This window comes from Citrus sinensis, chromosome 3 (genome assembly GCF_022201045.2).
Source record: "Citrus sinensis cultivar Valencia sweet orange chromosome 3, DVS_A1.0, whole genome shotgun sequence".
In the NCBI taxonomy this organism is placed as follows: domain Eukaryota; kingdom Viridiplantae; phylum Streptophyta; class Magnoliopsida; order Sapindales; family Rutaceae; genus Citrus; species Citrus sinensis.
The window spans coordinates 28929764-28947364 of NC_068558.1; the positions used below are offsets into that span (position 1 = coordinate 28929764).

Below are 17601 nucleotides of genomic sequence, written 5' to 3' on the forward strand. Positions count from 1 at the left end.
TAAATTTTGACTCGTTCCTGTAGTTTGAAAAGAACAAAGAAAGATTGGTGTTGTTAAATTAAAGTTATTATGAACGTGGTAACAAATCAATTCCATATTATGAATAAAATCCAAACCATGCAATATTTATTAGATCAAATTGAAGTAATGCAGGTAACATGTTATTACATATGGCTAAGTAACACGTTATTATATATGGCTAATCTTTAGGTATGTTCTAGCGAAATATCTACATTCATCTGTACCTATTCATTTGCAAATATACATATATGGAGCTATTATTTCATTTACTGCGCATCATAAGGTAGACATAATAATCAGAAGAATTTTAGATGGAAATAGTATATTAAATGCTGTTTGATTAAACTAATAAACATATTAATCAGAAGAGCTACCTGTACTCCTTTAGTTCCCAGCCTGAGATATTAGCCACCTCTTTCAAAGCTTCTCTCCACTTATGTACCTTTTCTATACTCTTCTTAAAAACTTCTACATGTTTAGCAAATGCTTCTTGAAAATTTCCGGTCTGATTCCTTATAGCTGTTGGTTCCACGTCATAGAAAATTGGGTAAACCATTCGCTGAGCATTTTTGTTTTTGCAATCAAGAATATGAACAAGTTCATCTAAGCATCAAGTGGAAGAAGCATAATTTTTTGAGAAAACAATAATTGCAATTCTTGATGCTTCAATTGCTTTAAGGAGATGAGGAGAAATGGACTCTCCTTTCTCAAGTTCTTTGTCATCCTTGAATACATAAATTCCTTTCCCATTCAAAACAGCATATAGATGACTTATGAAGCTTTTACGGGTGTCTGCTCCTCTAAAGCTTAGAAAGACATCATATGTCCAGTGAGAGACATTTTGGTTGCTTACTGAAGTCATTTTATTTGTTCCTGCAAATTTGGAATAAAGTAAGTCTTACTAGGAACAACTGATACTCTTTAGAATTATAGAGAAAATTCATTCTTATTAATTTCAAATGGCTCTCAAGCCTAATTTAGATAAAATATTCAATAACATAAAAGTAATCAATCATCATAAATCAAGGGTCCATATTAAAAAATAATAATAGTTGTAATACTTTTCATATGTATATGACTATAATGGCCTTGATTATTGCCATATGTGAATGCCATAATGGTCTTGATTCTTGTCATCCAATTATCACATAATGGGCTTGATTCTTGCCACCTGTGCATGTTGTGATGGTCTTGATCTTTGTCATGTATGCATCACATTACGGATTTCATCCTTGCCATATACGCATTACATTCATGTAATTCTTATCACAATTGTAATCCAAATTACAGATTTTCTTGCTGAAAGATGTGATGAAATCTTGTAGCTTTTTTTTTTTTTTTAATGGGCTTAAACCTAACCTAAAGACCCTCAAAAACTCAACACCAGGAAAGAGGGTGAGAAAACCTGCTTTTGACATTTTTTTTAAATAAAAAAATTCACATATATATCACACCCACAGCCCACCATGTTTGGAAACCGATCATCGACATGCTAACTAAACACCCACAGATTTGAAGACTCTCAAACCCGTTCTGAAATCATAATAACTTTTCTTTTCTTTTCTTTTTTTATTTTGTGCAATGGTGCGAGGGAATTTTATTAATTAAAATTAGTTGACAATAAATTGTACCAAAATATTGTTTAAAGACAACAAATCACTGATATAAAAACTTAATAAGAGAATGCTTCTGATTTGGAAATTAATGATCTCTTCTTAAACAAAATAAACAGATCCGCAGCTTCTTATTTGCTTTCTTTACTCCAAAAAAAAAAATTATGCTTTCTTTACTCCCAAAAAAAAAATTATACTTAATAAATCCCAAAATGTAATTAGAAATTTTTTTTCAGATGCTGATTGTAGAGTTCGTATGCCGGCCTTTAAGTTCATATAAAATTAACATTCAAGCTTTCTTCCAATATTTAAACGTACAGGATATGCAAATTAATTCTGAAAATAAAAGATAAATATACAAGATAAAACTTACAGCTTATTTGAACTCCACTGAAGTATTTTCCCAAAGGAAAGAAGTTAATAAAATGGCGCAACTTCTAGCTAGTTTCTCATCCTCAGATCTGTAGCATGTTTGTATTCCAAAACAAAAGACTTAGTGAAAATTGACTTGCATAATTAAATTACTCGTCATAGAATTCTACTCGCATAACTAATTATTCATTATAAATTTCCACTTGTTACAATTAATTATTCAAAGCACTGTTAAGAAAAAGGATACTAAGTGTTAGGAAATTGGTGGGTGAAGCAGAACTACAGATAAAATGAAATTGGAAAGAAAATAAAGAACAAGCACAATAGAGGACACCAGAAATTACGTGGTTCGGCTTTTAGCCTACGTTAACGGGCGAAAACAGAAGGAAAATAATTCACTAGTGAAATAAGGATTACAAGTATTTTAATATTTTAGCTCACTACCCAAAACCCCAATACACCCAATCTCTCACTCACTAGACACTCAAGAGTTTATTAAACTCTTGAAAAAACTCTCAACACTAAAAGAAAGAAATGTTTCTCTCGATGGAATTGGATACAATTTCTAAATTGAGAGCTTGTATTTATAGGCAAAACTTTGCCTCAAATGTCAAACAACAAGTGGCCAATACCTCAAGCTTACGGCATATAGAATTTCAAAGCTAAGTGCCAAACATTCTTGTCAAAGCTTCTAGATGCAGCCATGCCAACCATTCTTGTTTATTTCTTTGGGCGGCTGCCAAAACCAAGAAGATTTGGTTAGGCCACCACCACCTTTGACACTAAATGTCATGGACTGTCCAAAATTTCCAGCCTTTTAACTTGAAAAGTTCAAGATGTCCTAGCTTGGCTTGTCTCTAGAATGCTCCATCTCTATCGCATTGCACACTTGTACCTGGTTAGGATGTCTTCAGAATTTGCTAGAGTGTTTTAGCATGCAGCTTGAACATAGAATTCTCTAGGATACTGTAGGCATTGTTAGACATAAGAGCTCTCTACGAGCCATGAGAACTCTCTATACTTAGAATACTCTAGAATAAGGCAAACCTCCTTATAAATAGGGAATGACACTAAGCATTTGCAACAAGTAAGAGCAATAAGCGACTCGAGCGCTTGTAGACAAGCTATCAAAGCTCTCTTGTACATATACTATTGTGAATGATATACGTTCTCTTTGTCTTAATTGATCACTTCCTCTTTAGCTCTTCCAAAAGCATCTTAGCTTAACTAGTTATGAAGATCAAAGCTTACTTAACAAGTTTTGAGAAAAAATTGTATAAGTATCACACAAGTTTGCTGTGCAAAATACTCACCATGTGATACCAGGGTTTTCTTTTCACCATAATACCCATTGGTTTTATAAACTAAAAGAACTATCTCCAATATTTTATAATAAATAGAAATACAATATTAAAATATTTTAATATTTTACAAATATATTTTATTGAATTAAAGCCAATTTTATAATAAAAAGAAACATAATATTTAAAAACACATTAAATTTTAAATTATTTTCAATAATATGTAAAATAATAGTTTTAATATAATTAATACGTGAGATATTTTACCAAGTATAATTTCTATTTAACGCTAAGATTTATTTAAAATCTTTATAATAAATAAAAATATATTCTAAAATAAATATAATAATTAAAAATTTTAAAATTATTTTAAATATAAAGAAATATTTTAACACTATTAGTCTATAAGACAAATTATATTAATCATATTTATTTGTATTTATTAAAAAATTTAAAGTCAATTTTCTAATTGCTATATTCAAAGAATTTTATTATTAAAAATGAATCTTGTTATTCCATTTTGAAAATTGGGGACATCCATAACCATTTCCACAAATCTTGATGGTTTAGCTATCTTTTTCCCTTTTAAATATCATAAAATTCTTCAAATAGCATTCACTATCATTGAAAATAATGTGCTTCTTTAGTTTGTTAAATAGTCAGCAGAACTGTTGTTCGAGCATCTTCCAAGAAATTGTTTATGAAATAAAAATAAAAATATAGTAATAAACATGGTTGTGTTGTTTCAAGTTAAATTTTTTACTTAAAAATTTGATAGATTACTACTTTCAAGCAATCTAATTATAGATATTGAAAGTTAAAGTAGTATTTAATATTGATTCTTCATCGACTTTTAAATTTCTTAGAACCAATCTCTCAACATTTATGTCAAGATTTTAAGTAAAATTTTTAATTTAAAATATCATAGTCCTGCAAATATATATATATATATATATATATATATAACCACGACTACGTTGCATTAGGGGTAAACAAAACCCATTGTTTGTCCTTTACCTAAATGACCGTTGAATAATATCCAACAATTAATTGCAGCAAACTGGTGGACAGTTAGTAATAACTAATTATACAATATATGCAACAAAGGGCCATGCAAGTGGGGTTTGGAATCAGATTTATCTAAGAATATGAAATATTATAAGGGAAAAGGACATTTACACTTCAAAATTTGAGAAAATGGTCGCCAACATTTTCAAGCTTTTGAAAAGAGATACTAAGACTCAATTTTAATCATAATGCCCTTTGTGTCTATTATTCCAAAAAAAATTATACTAAATAGAAATATAATATTAAAATAAATGGAATAATATATAAATTTTAAAATAATTTCAATGTATTTAAAAATATTTTAATAGTTTAAACCTATTAGATATATTTTATTATGTTAAAGTAAATTTTATAATAAAGAGAAACATAACATTAAAATAAATGTGTTAAATTTAAATTATTTTGAATATTAATGTAAAATAATAATTTCAACATTATTAGTATATGAGATTCTTTTTAATTGTTAAATGTATTTAGCCCAAATATTTATTAAAAATCTCTACAATAAAGACAAATATATTATTAAAATAAATATAATAATATAGATATTTAAATTTATTTAAATATTAAAATATTTTAATATTATTAGTCTAGTAAAGAGATTAGATTATTTATATAATATTTTTATTTATTAAAAACTTTAAAGTTAATTTCAGTAAATATTTCAAAGCATATTACAGTCAAAATGGAGTCTTAGACTCTATTTTTTTAACTTAAGGGTCTGTATGACCGTTTGCTCAAACCTTCCAATCCTTGAGGTATAAATATCATTTTCCCAAATAATTAGTTAAATATTCTTACAAGATTTATTACTCTTCTAAAATAGATTATGGTTAACACCTTGTCTTTGATCTTAATTTAATTCGAAAAATCTAAAGACTTTTGAAAGTAAAAATTAATTTGATTAAAGGAAACACAGTTTACAATTCGTAATAGCGTAAACAAATATCAAATTCGGGGCATCCATCTTTGTTATCCACAACTTTAAAGTTTCCATTATTCAGATTTTTTCGGCCTTCCTATGTGAAAGACAATGAAGCAATTAACCACTTAGATATCATATCATAGACCTGCGGATTCGCATCGAGCACTCGTCTCCATTCTTTTTTACATTTTTCCAAATTCAGAGAGACATAAATCTTCTGAACAAATTGCTAATAATTTAGATTACATAATGCTCTGTTTTGCTTACACAAGCTGTACTAAACAGAGCAGCATTATTAATACGGTTTGAAAATGAACAAGAATCTGTAATCCAGATGAGATGGCAATGTCGGTTACAAGAAATTGTTGTACAGTGCCTATCATCCACTTATATACTACATGTCGGTTATTTTTTAGAGGAAGCTCGTATGATGAACAGTTAATGTCGTCTACAAGAATAAGTAACGTACGTGTTTGATCACTTATAATAAACAAAAGTAGTGCTCACTTATAATAAACAAAACTAGTGCTCTGTTCTTCAAGAGGACACAGGGTAGAACTAGTTGAATCTTTATAATCAGAGTGTTAAGTGAGGTCCTGGGGGGTCGACAGTGATCGTCAACTGATCTTGATCCGCGATGTTTCCTACTATTGTAAACGACGGCATCAAGGAGACAACAAGAGAGAGAGCTCTTGTAACGGGCCTAAGCTTCTCGAAGCTGCATTCAAGCAAGTCTCAGGATTGCAGCACTTTGGATTGAGTCCATCTTGCTCCTCAAGAAGCAACTGTCACATTTCAGGTAACCGCAGGAATGTTAATAACAAGTTCTTTTAATGAGCATAAGTTGCCAATATCAATTGGGATTGCCCGCCCCTTCCCCTGGACTACAGTTACAGAGATCCAATTTTGTTCAAGTGTTGGGAAAGCCGGAAAGTTGATGAAATTTTACTTGAATTCCGATTAAGTTTGTTCCAAAGAAATTAATGAGAGAATTTTATGTTTTCTAATTAATTTGACCTTTTCTGCTTGCCAACAGCGGATAATTATAAAGAAAGACTACGGTCTATGGTGGTTTATGGAATCAAAGACATTGTCAATGATAACAAAAATTTGATTAATCTAAGCACTAACAGCAAGGAACTTCATTAAGGGTGTCTTCAACGTAAGTACTTAAATAATAATTTAGAGTATTTAAGGAAACAAAATAATTTTAAAATGATAGAGAACATGAATCATTTTCTTTCTCTCCCTTATTCTTTAGCAGGTGACACAACATTTCATTTTGTCTCACATACAAGCACAAAATTTTCAACTATAATTTTAAACCAATGGGCTTCACATCTTTGTCCTAATCGAAAGCTCCAATTAGAAAGCTCCTTGGATGAAACATATGTAAACTTCCATTGAAGAGGCAGAAGTGACAAATTTCAAAGGATTTATTGAAAATCATGAAATTCCTCCCTCAGGAAATCGTATATGAAATTAAACAAAAATGTAAATACAGTCATATTATATTTATAAATTATGTATGCAAATACTAAGTTATTTTAATAAGACTAATGAAGTGATCAAAAAATATAAATATAACTGGTATAAGGTTAAATACATGATATGATTCTAATTTGATAAATCAATAATGCCCGAAGAACTCAATCAAAGCCCAAGGAAAAAACACATTATTTGAAGCCCAAGCTCAATATGGAAAATCCTCTAAACATTGACGTTAAGATTTTTAAAATTGAGATCAGTAAGTACCACATAAATCCTTTAGGTTGTGGCTCCTCGTCATCACAGCATCCACTCCCACGCGCAAGTGCAATAATAGATATGAAATGAAATAACACTGCAATGAAACAGAGATATTAAGAATACGAAACAGAGGATTTAAAGCTTCAATCTGATCGAGAACGAATGCAATTTTCATTCACGAACGGCACATTCTGATTCCGACCAACTCTTTGATCAAGCAGAGCATTTTCTAGTAATTAAACACGAAATAAATGCCAATAAAGAAAGTAAATGAAATACAATATGCGTACTTACACATAAATTCAGAGAAAATAATATTCACCAGGCTTTGCCCTTTCATTTGAGTTGTGTAAATCTGTTAGGTTATAATAATAGTGCATGCTTGACATTGAGGAAAGCCTGATCATTTCTCTTTAATTTGTGCTGATAATTAAGATAAAAAATATTAATGCATGTATGTATGATCAGTACCTTTATTGTGTGTGTGTAATAATAATAGTAATAATAATAATATCCTCAACAGAGGAAGAGACATGATCACACACTCGCTGGCCATTTTTCCTGCGTGCTGTACCTTCTTGGATGACAAATCTTTTAAAACTGATTTTGGTCTTTACATCATCTAGTATTTATCAAGCTCCCTTGATTGGAAATATTAAAAATGTTGTGCTGAATCAGAAAGTTGATCCTGTTGTTTACCAGGACCCTTACCTTCGAATGAGACTTTCATTTTCTTCAAAGCAGGTACTATCTGCATTCTTTTACTCCTGAATTTAACATCTAATATCTTGTATTAGATCAGTACTATCCGAGTGTATCTGACTGCTTAGGGTATGACTTTGGATACTTAAGAGATACCAAAAAAAAAAAAATTATCCATGTAGGAAATTGATAGTAATGAAGCACAAATTGACTTATGGGTCCTGAGGATGCATATCCTGTTTGATACTGCATGCTTTTTCTTGATTGGAAGTAATGAATTTGGACTAGTATCTCTTTGTGAGACTTACTTAACCCACATATGTGAGATAGTTACAAGCTGTAGTTGAAAATAAAGCTGTAAAATAGATTTTCTTATTACCAGTCGATTCAAATGGTAAGACATAAAGGGGCTGTGCAAGAGATTGTGGTTCTAATCCCACCTTTTTTAAGTAGCACTAATGTATTGGTTTAAAGAAACTTTTTATGGGTGCTTTTAGTTAATAACTAACTAGTAAGGTTCAAAGAAAAGAAAAAAAGATGTTTATATACATGATATATGTATGTTTCAATATTTTATTTTATCTCACTCTGTTTTAGGAGCACTTAAAATGAACTATCAGACAGTAAATTTTGATGACCCTGAGGGTCTAACCATTTTTCTTACTGAACTATTAACTTGATCAAATAAATCCAACTAGGAATACAGCTATTCTTACTTGAATGTGATATATGTAAGAGGAAGGCCATACCAATTTGGACATATACAAATGGTGCCGAGGCGACAGTAAATGACTTGAGTTTGTCTCTACCTGCTCCAAGTGTGGAAACAATCATAATTTCTTTAATTTTTTTTAAAGCCTTACTTCAGAGAAGGGAGAAAAGGGATCTTGTCTTATTTTTCACAAAATATTTTCATATTTTATTATTTACTTGTATCTTTTTCGTTTTTGAAGACATTGTTCTTATTATTTCCATGTGTAAATGCTTATTTTTCACTTAATATTTTCAATTGATGGAATGGGATACGTTTTACTTGGCTTTGCTGCTACTGGAAAAGGACTACATTTTTGCATGGCTTTGGTGCTGGATATTGCTGAACGCTGAGTACATTACTTTGGTTTTGGATTGGCCTTTGTTGGCCATTGGCTTGACTTTGAAATATTGATTTAACTAATGTATTGTAAAATTTGAATTGTATGTTTTCGAAATTTGGTAGTACTGGATGTTTTTATGGATAATAAAGGTCAATAATTTAGTTCATTGGTTTTGGATTGGACTGCATTTATTAGTTTTTTCTTTCATAAACTAATGTATTGAAGAAACAATTTGAAGACCATTAAATCTGAGGACATGTTTTTTTGGCTCAGTTGCTTACCGTGTTTTTTGTCAACACATGATGTACATCTTCTTCTTTCCACAATCTGCTACGTTTCCCAGGCTCTTTAGGGGACTGTCTTTTAACAATTTGTTGACCCATTTCTTGCAACAAATTGTGCATCCGTAATCTATTGCCATTAGAAATTTCTATGAGAGATTTATCAATAAGAACCCTTATTCCAATAACTGGATCAAAATCACAGTAATCAATAATTTTTGTTACATAATCTCTATCCTCTCCTCGATAAAAACATGCTATGTCGAGGAATATTTTCTTCTCTGTTTCTCTAAGCCCATCAAAACTTATTTTAAGTATATCCAAAATTTCATTTTCTGATTCTCTTTCAAGTCTCTTTGGTGCACTTTCCCATTCTTTTGTAGTTTTACCATACAAAAAGGATCCCAAAACTTTGAGAGCCAATGGAAGACCACCAGAGTATTTTACAACATATTTAGACAGCTGTTCATATTCTTTCCAAGGCTGATTGGTTTTAAAGGCTTGTTTACAAAAGAGTTGAAGAGCTTCATCATCATGTAGTACCTTGAGCTTATGTACTTCATCTACTCCATGTGTCATCAATAAATGCTCATCTCTTGATGTTATTATGATCTGCTGCCTGGACCAAACCATTCGTGCTTTCCAGCTAAACTTTCCAATTGCTTTAAATCAAATGCAGCATCGACAATCAGAAGAACCTTTCTGTACCGCAGCCTACTTCCTATCATCTTGAGACCATCATAAACATTCCATGTGCTAGTATCTGGAAGCTTTAGTAATTCGGAAAGGAGTTGCTTTTGTAAACAGATCAGACCGCCTTTTTCTGAAATTTCTCTAACATTGGCAAGAAAACTACTTGCTTCAAATTCATGAGAGCTCAAGTCATAAACAACTCTTGCAAGAGTTGTCTTACCTATACCTCCCATACCACAGATCCCAATCATACGAACACCATAAGGCTCTTTATCCATAAGAAACCTCAGTGTATTCCAGCATGAATCCATTCCTACTAGATCCTTAAAAATCTCAGATTTTGCAGGAATTTTACTTGGCATCTCCAGGATATCCTTGACAATATCTACAATAAATTCTGATTCACTCCTGCAGATTGGAAGAACAAGAAAAGATTGGTGTTGTTGAATTAAAATTAGTGCGAACATGGTATCAAATCAATCCCGTAATATGTAGTATCCATACAGTGCTATATTCATTCATTCAAATTGAAGTCATTAAATGTGTTGATTAATCTATCTGTTCTCTTGTGCTTCTTCAGTCGCAGATATTCATTTTCAAAGCTATTATTTCAATTACATCATATGTATTAATAATTTCTCCTTACATTCATTCTATGGCCTGCCTCTGTTTTTAATGTCTAAAAGCTCAAGAAATTCTACAATTCATTTGTTCCTCCGGGTAATTTTTAAAAACCTCCCCTGTGGTTTGGGCTTGTTGCAAGTAGATGGCGAGAATTTGTTTATTTGTAAAAAACCCCCTACCGTCAGTTAACTTTAACATTGACCGTTAGTTGACTGTGCAAAGACAATATTACCCTTAACAACAGTTTGTAGACGGAAATAACTAAAAAAAAATTAAAATTGTTGGCGCGAAAAGCACAAACCCTATTTTTTGATAATTTTATCCTTGTCAATTCCAAAGATTTACAATATCATAGGTAAAGATTATAACTATTTCATTTTCAAGTTTTTAATTTGATCTTTTTTATAGGAACTTTAAGAAAATATTAATAATTTAAAGATAATTTTTGAATTTTATCTTTCTTGTAGGAACTTTAAGAAAATATCAATAATTTAAAGAGGGTAAAATAGCCAACAATTTTAATTTTTTTTTAGTTATTTCCGTCTACAAATCGTTATTAAGGGTAATATTGTCTTTGCATAGTCAACTAACGGTCAATATTAAAGTTAACTGACGGTAGGGGGTTTTTTACAAATAAACAAATTCTCGCCATCTACTTGCAACAAGCCCAAACCTCAGGGGAGGTTTTTAAAAATTACCCTTGTTCCTCCGCATCATTCATGCAACAATAAATAATCAAATCTTGTCATGTATATTTTTATTTGAAAAATCACAATCATGTTATTTGTCAGAACAACTAATTGAATACATAAACACTATGTTTCTGGTATAAACTTTTGTTAAAGACATGTATACATATACATACACTATCAAGGCATTTTAAAACATGAAATTAATTGCCTCAGTGACTCTTTAAAACAATACATATTAGTGAAGGGATCTTTCGATCTGCTCATTAGCTATGACTCATGCAGAACAAACAAACATAAGAAACCTTGGTCTTAGAAAATTCATGTTTGAGAATAAGAACAATTACCTGTCCTTCAATTCCCAGCCAGAGACATTAGCCACCTTTTTCAAAGCATCTCTCCACTTTTGCACCTTTTCTATATTCATCCTGAAAGTTTCTTCATGTTTAGAGAAAGCTTCTCCAAAACTTGCTGTCTGTTTCCTTACCACGGTCGGTTCGACATCATAGAAAATTGGAAAGATCAATTGTTGATGACCATTTGTGCTCTTCAGTTCAACAATCTCAACGAGTTCATCCAAGCACCAAGTCGAGTAAGCATAATTTCTTGGGAAAACAATAATTGATATTCTGGATTCTTGAATTGCTTTCAACAGTCCGGTTGAAATGGATTTTCCTCTATCAAGTCCTTTATCATCTCTGAATACAATGATTCCTCTTTGATCCAAAGCAGCATACAAATGATCTGTGAAATTTTTGCGGGTGTCTTCACCTCTGAAGCTCAAGAAGACATCATATTTCCAATGGGAGCCTTTTTTGATGTTCATGGAAGCCATTATATTTGTTCTTGAATATTTACATTGGAATAGTTTATCACTTCCTGCTAAAGATGTGGAACATTATGCCAACCAATTATATGTAAAAAAATTAAAAAATTAAAAAATTAGAAAAAAGGATTGGATAGAAAATCATGGGCTTGACAAAAATGAATTGTGAATGTCAAAGCTGAAAATAGAAGTCAATTAGTTAATGCGATCACTTAATTTACAATTACATATGAGCTAAATTGCTACTTTTAGGTCGCTTAATCCAAGAGGTATTTCATGTTATACTTTCTTTACTAGAAAGAAAAATTCATAGTAAAGAAATTCCTAGATGTAGTGAAAAATTAATTTTTCAGACGCTGACTGGAGAATGAATATGCCGACCTCTATTTAAGCAAGACTTTGATTAGAGCCTCTAAGAGAACGCACAGAGTATCTTGAGCAAGCATCTAAAACAAAATTTAACAGTCAAGCTTTCTTTCATCCTGGATATGCTAATTAATTCTGAAAATAAAATAGGAATTTGTATAAAAGATAAAACGTACAGCTTTGAGTGTTTTGAAGGCAGCTACTAATGATTGAATTCCTGTGAAGTAATTGATTTAAAGAAGTTGATCAGGCGAATATATCTTTCAAAGAAAAGCAGAGGATTTTTAGTTTGGAAAATAAGGAATCACAGAACTAGAAAAGCAAGTCTTGGTCAAAATAAATAATAATAATAATAATAACAAAAACAACAACAATCAGCAAGGAGATGGGTTAGGGACATGACAGAACCAACGTGACAGACCCGACGAATCCGACCAGGGACGAGTGACAGAGATGGGCTGCAATCGGCGAGGAATCCATGTCAAAATTATTGGCTGCAGCATCTAGAAGGTTTGAAGAAGCTGCAGCATCTAGAAGGTTTGAAGAAGAAAAAATGGGCTGGCCGAAATGCTTGAAAAGGAAATGGAAAAAGAAGCAGTTTAAAGAAGAAAATGAAGAACACGGTTTTGACAAGGAAAAATTATTATTAATTTAATAGCCATTTTTTGGCTATAAAAGGGAGAGCTTCCCATTTCATTGAGCATCCAATTCCATTATTCAGAGAGTAATTTAGAGAGAGTCGAGAGTTGTGAGAAATAATTCTTGCAGAGCAGAGAGTCTAGTGAGTGAGAGATTGGGTGTATTGGGGTTTTGGGTTGTGAGCCAAAATATTACAATACTTGTAATCCTTATTTCACTAGTAAAATATTTCCTTCTGTTTTCGCCCGTGGACGTAGGCTAAAAGCCGAACCACGTAATTTCTGGTGTCCATTCTTTTGTGCTTGTTCTTTATTTTCTTACAATTTTACTTTAGCTGCGTGTCTGCTTCACCCACCAATTTCCTAACAGTGGTATCAGAGCTATTGGTTGTATTTTTGGAGTCAGGAATTGTTCACGTATTCACGTATACGGTGTACGGCACTATTCACGTATACGGTATACGATACTATTCACGTATACGGAGTACGACACTATTCACGTATACGGAGTACGGCACTATTCACGTATACGGTGTACGGTACTATTCATGTATACGGTACTATTCACGTGAAACGGTGGAAGCGATCCAAGAATTTTGCGGTGCAAAGCAGGGAATAGTGGTGTGAGTAAAGCAACTGTGTGATTCTGTACATGTCTAGGAAAGTTCTGTCACAAAGGCGATAAGAGCTTAAGGAGTCTGGGTTTTAAGTGGGACCATTGTGACCCCTCCAGTCTTTCCTGGGAACTTTCCTGGTGTGCATTCTCACACATACTCACAACTATTCAAGGTGGTACACTAGCTTGTGTACAGTATTTATCAATAAAATGGCGGCAAAGTATGAAATTGAGAAATTTAATGGAAATAATTTTTCGTTGTGGAAAATGAAGATGAAAGCTGTATTGAGGAAAAATAATTGCTTGGCAGCAATTGAAGAAAGGCCCATGGAGATAACTGATGACAAGTGGAACGAGGTAGACGGCAATGCCATTTCTGATCTACACTTGGCACTTGCGGATGGAGTATTATCCAGTGTGGCAGAGAAAAATACGGCGAAGGAAATATGGGATACTCTCACAAAATTGTACGAGGCCAAGTCACTACACAATAAAATCTTCTTGAAGAGGAAACTCTATACTCTTCGAATGGCGGAATCTACAATGGTGACCGACCACATCAACACATTGAAGACTCTATTTTCACAACTCACAACGTTGGGTCATAATATAGAGGAAAATGAACGTGCAGAGCTTCTACTTCAAAGTCTACCAGATTCGTATGATCAACTCATCATCAACCTGACGAACAACAATCCAGTGGAGAGTCTAGTTTTCGACGATGTTGCAGCCTCCGTATTAAATGAGGAGAGCAGACGGAAAAATAAGGAAAACAGACAAGCAAGTTCGCAGCAAGCGGAGGCGCTATCAGTGACGAGAGGGAGATCAACGGAACGTGGCCCCAGTGGGAGTCAAAATCAGGGTAGATCAAAATCCAGAAGTAAGAAGAATGTTAAATGCTACAAATGTGGCAAGAAAGGGCACGTCAAGAAGGAGTGTTGGAGTAATCAGAAGAGAAGAGAGGGTAAAGAACCTGAGTCATCAAATGCTCAGGGGTGTGTAGCAAGTACCTCGGATGATGGCGAAATACTCTACAGCGAGGCAACAATTGTTTCAGAAGGCAGAAAACGACTTTCTGATGTCTGGCTTATAGACTCAGGAGCTACCTGGCACATGACCTCTAGGAGAGAATGGTTCCACACATATGAACCTATCTCAGGAGGATCTGTATATATGGGTAACGATCATGCCTTGGAGATCGATGGTATTGGTACTATCAAAATAAAAATGTTTGATGGTACAATTCGCACAATTGGAGAGGTACGACATGTCAACGGCCTGAAGAAAAATCTATTGTCTTTGGGACAAATGGATAGTCATGGGTACAAAACTCATGTGGAGAATGGAATTATGAAGATCGTTAAAGGCGCGCTTGTATTGATGAAGGCAGAAAAGATTGGTGCTAATTTATTCATGCTTAAAGGAGAAACACTACAGGAGGCTGATGCGTGTGTCGCGTCAAATGGAGAAGAATCAACGATGATGTGGCATCTCAAACTCGGCCACATGTCAGAACAAGGCTTGAAGATTCTCTCTGAGCGAAAATTGCTTCCGGGGCTCAAATCGGTAAGTTTACCATTTTGCGAGCATTGTGTTATAAGTAAGCAGCATAGATTAAAATTCAGTAGATCTATTGCTAGAAGTAAATGCATTCTAGACTTGATTCATTCTGATGTTTGGGAATCACCGGATATATCCATGGGAGGTGCAAAGTACATGGTGACTTTCATTGATGATTATTCCAGAAGATGTTGGGTGTATCCAATTAAGAAAAAGTCAGATGTATTTCCTGTGTTTAAAGAATACAAAGCGCGGGTGGAACTTGAATCTGGTAAAAAGATCAAGTGCTTGAGGACAGATAATGGTGGAGAATATACAGACGGCGAGTTTCTTACTTTCTGTAAGCAAGAAGGTATTCAGAGACAGTTCACGGTGGCATACACTCCTCAACAAAATGGAGTGGCAGAACGGATGAACAGAACTCTTACAGAAAGAATAAGAGCTATGTTGAGGACTGCTGGTCTACCCAATTCATTCTGGGCAGAAGCAGCCAAAACTGCCTGTTATATAGTAAATCGGTCGCCATCTACAGCTATTGGGTTGAAGACAGCGATGGAGATGTGGACTGGAAAGCCAGCTGATTATTCCTACCTACATGCATTTGGATGTCCTGTGTACGTGATGTACAATGCCCAAGAAAGAACAAAGCTGGATGCAAAATCTAGAAGATGTATCTTCTTGGGGTATGCTGATGGAGTAAAGGGGTATCGTCTGTGGGACCCCACTGCCCACAAGATCGTCATCAGCAGAGATGTTATTTTTGTAGAAGATCAATTGCAAAGAAAAGATGAAGATGATGGCACTGTAAAAGAAAAGTCAGAGACTGTGCCGGTATATGTCGAAAATAATCCAGAAGATTCAGATTCTTCTGAAGTAGCATCAGAGCACGAGGAACAAGAACCAGTTGAGTCCGAGGCTCCAGAAGTTCGTCGGTCAACTCGTGAGAGACGACCGCCAACGTGGCACTCGGAGTATGTCACAGAGATCAACGTTGCATACTGTCTTCTAACAGAGGATGGAGAGCCTTCAACTTTCCATGAAGCTTTAAACAGCTCAGATGTTGCTTTGTGGATGACAGCAATGCAGGAAGAAATTGAAGCTCTACACAAGAACAAGACATGGGAACTTGTACCACTACCACGTGGAAGAAAAGCCATTGGAAACAAATGGGTCTACAAGATCAAACGTGATGGCAATGACCAAGTGGAGCGGTATCGTGCGAGACTGGTAGTGAAAGGATATGCTCAGAAAGAAGGTATTGACTTCAACGAGATATTTTCTCCGGTGGTTCGACTCACAACAGTCAGAATAGTCTTGGCAATGTGTGCTACATTTGACCTACATCTAGAGCAGTTAGATGTTAAAACTGCATTTCTTCATGGAGAACTTGAAGAAGAAATTTATATGCTCCAACCAGAAGGTTTTGCAGAAAAAGGAAAGGAGAACTTGGTTTGCAGGTTGAACAAATCTCTATACGGTCTCAAACAGGCGCCGAGGTGTTGGTATAAGAGATTTGATTCCTTCATCATGAGCCTTGGATACAACAGACTCAGTTCAGATCATTGTACATATTACAAGAGGTTTGAAGATAATGATTTCATCATTTTACTGTTGTATGTGGATGACATGTTGGTAGCAGGTCCCAACAAAGATCGAATCCAAGAATTGAAGGCACAGTTGGCTAGGGAGTTTGAAATGAAGGACTTGGGACCAGCAAACAAGATTCTAGGGATGCAAATTCACCGAGACAGAAATAACAGGAAGATTTGGCTCTCACAGAAGAATTATTTGAAGAAAATCTTGCGGCGCTTCAACATGCAAGATTGTAAGTCAATTTCTACCCCACTTCCTGTTAATTTCAAATTATCCTCAAGTATGTGTCCTAGCAATGAAGCAGAGAGGAAGGAGATGTCTCGAGTACCGTATGCATCAGTAGTGGGAAGTTTAATGTTCGCTATGATATGTACAAGACCGGACATTGCACAAGCAGTGGGAGCAGTCAGTCGATACATGGCGAATCCTGGCGGAGAGCATTGGATAGTTGTGAAGAGGATTCTGAGATACATCAGAGGAACCTCAGATGTTGCATTATGTTATGAAGGGTCAGAGTTTACTGTCAGGGGCTATGTGGATTCAGATTTTGCAGGAGACCTTGATAAAAGGAAATCCACTACTGGTTATGTGTTTACACTTGCGGGAGCAGCTGTAAGCTGGGTTTCGAAACTGCAGACCGTTGTGGCTTTATCTACAACAGAAGCAGAATACATGGCAGCTACACAAGCTTGCAAGGAAGCTATCTGGATACAAAGATTATTGGAGGAGCTCGGGCACAAACAACAGAAAATTCCTGTGTTTTGTGACAGTCAGAGTGCCTTGCACATTGCAAGGAATCCAGCTTTTCATTCCAGGACAAAGCACATAGGAGTTCAGTATCACTTCGTTCGAGAAGTAGTGGAAGATGGA

At 34.1% G+C, this 17601-nt stretch overlaps 2 protein-coding genes across 3 annotated transcripts in view; both read right to left on the bottom strand.

The window, feature by feature from the left end:
* The window catches only part of LOC112496823 (disease resistance protein Roq1-like), a 97709-nt gene that overhangs the window by 34364 nt on the left and 45744 nt on the right, over window positions 1–17601 (bottom strand). The gene's annotated exons all lie outside the window — the stretch shown is intronic.
* LOC127901073 (disease resistance protein RPV1-like) lies at window positions 9238–12777 on the bottom strand. Its single transcript, XM_052437051.1, has 3 exons — window positions 12501–12777; window positions 11480–12011; window positions 9238–10227 (listed from the first exon to the last, which is right to left on the bottom strand). The coding sequence occupies exons 2-3, from the start codon at window positions 11965–11967 to the stop codon at window positions 9732–9734; spliced, it is 984 nt and encodes a 327-aa protein (XP_052293011.1). The 5' UTR covers window positions 11968–12011; window positions 12501–12777; the 3' UTR covers window positions 9238–9731.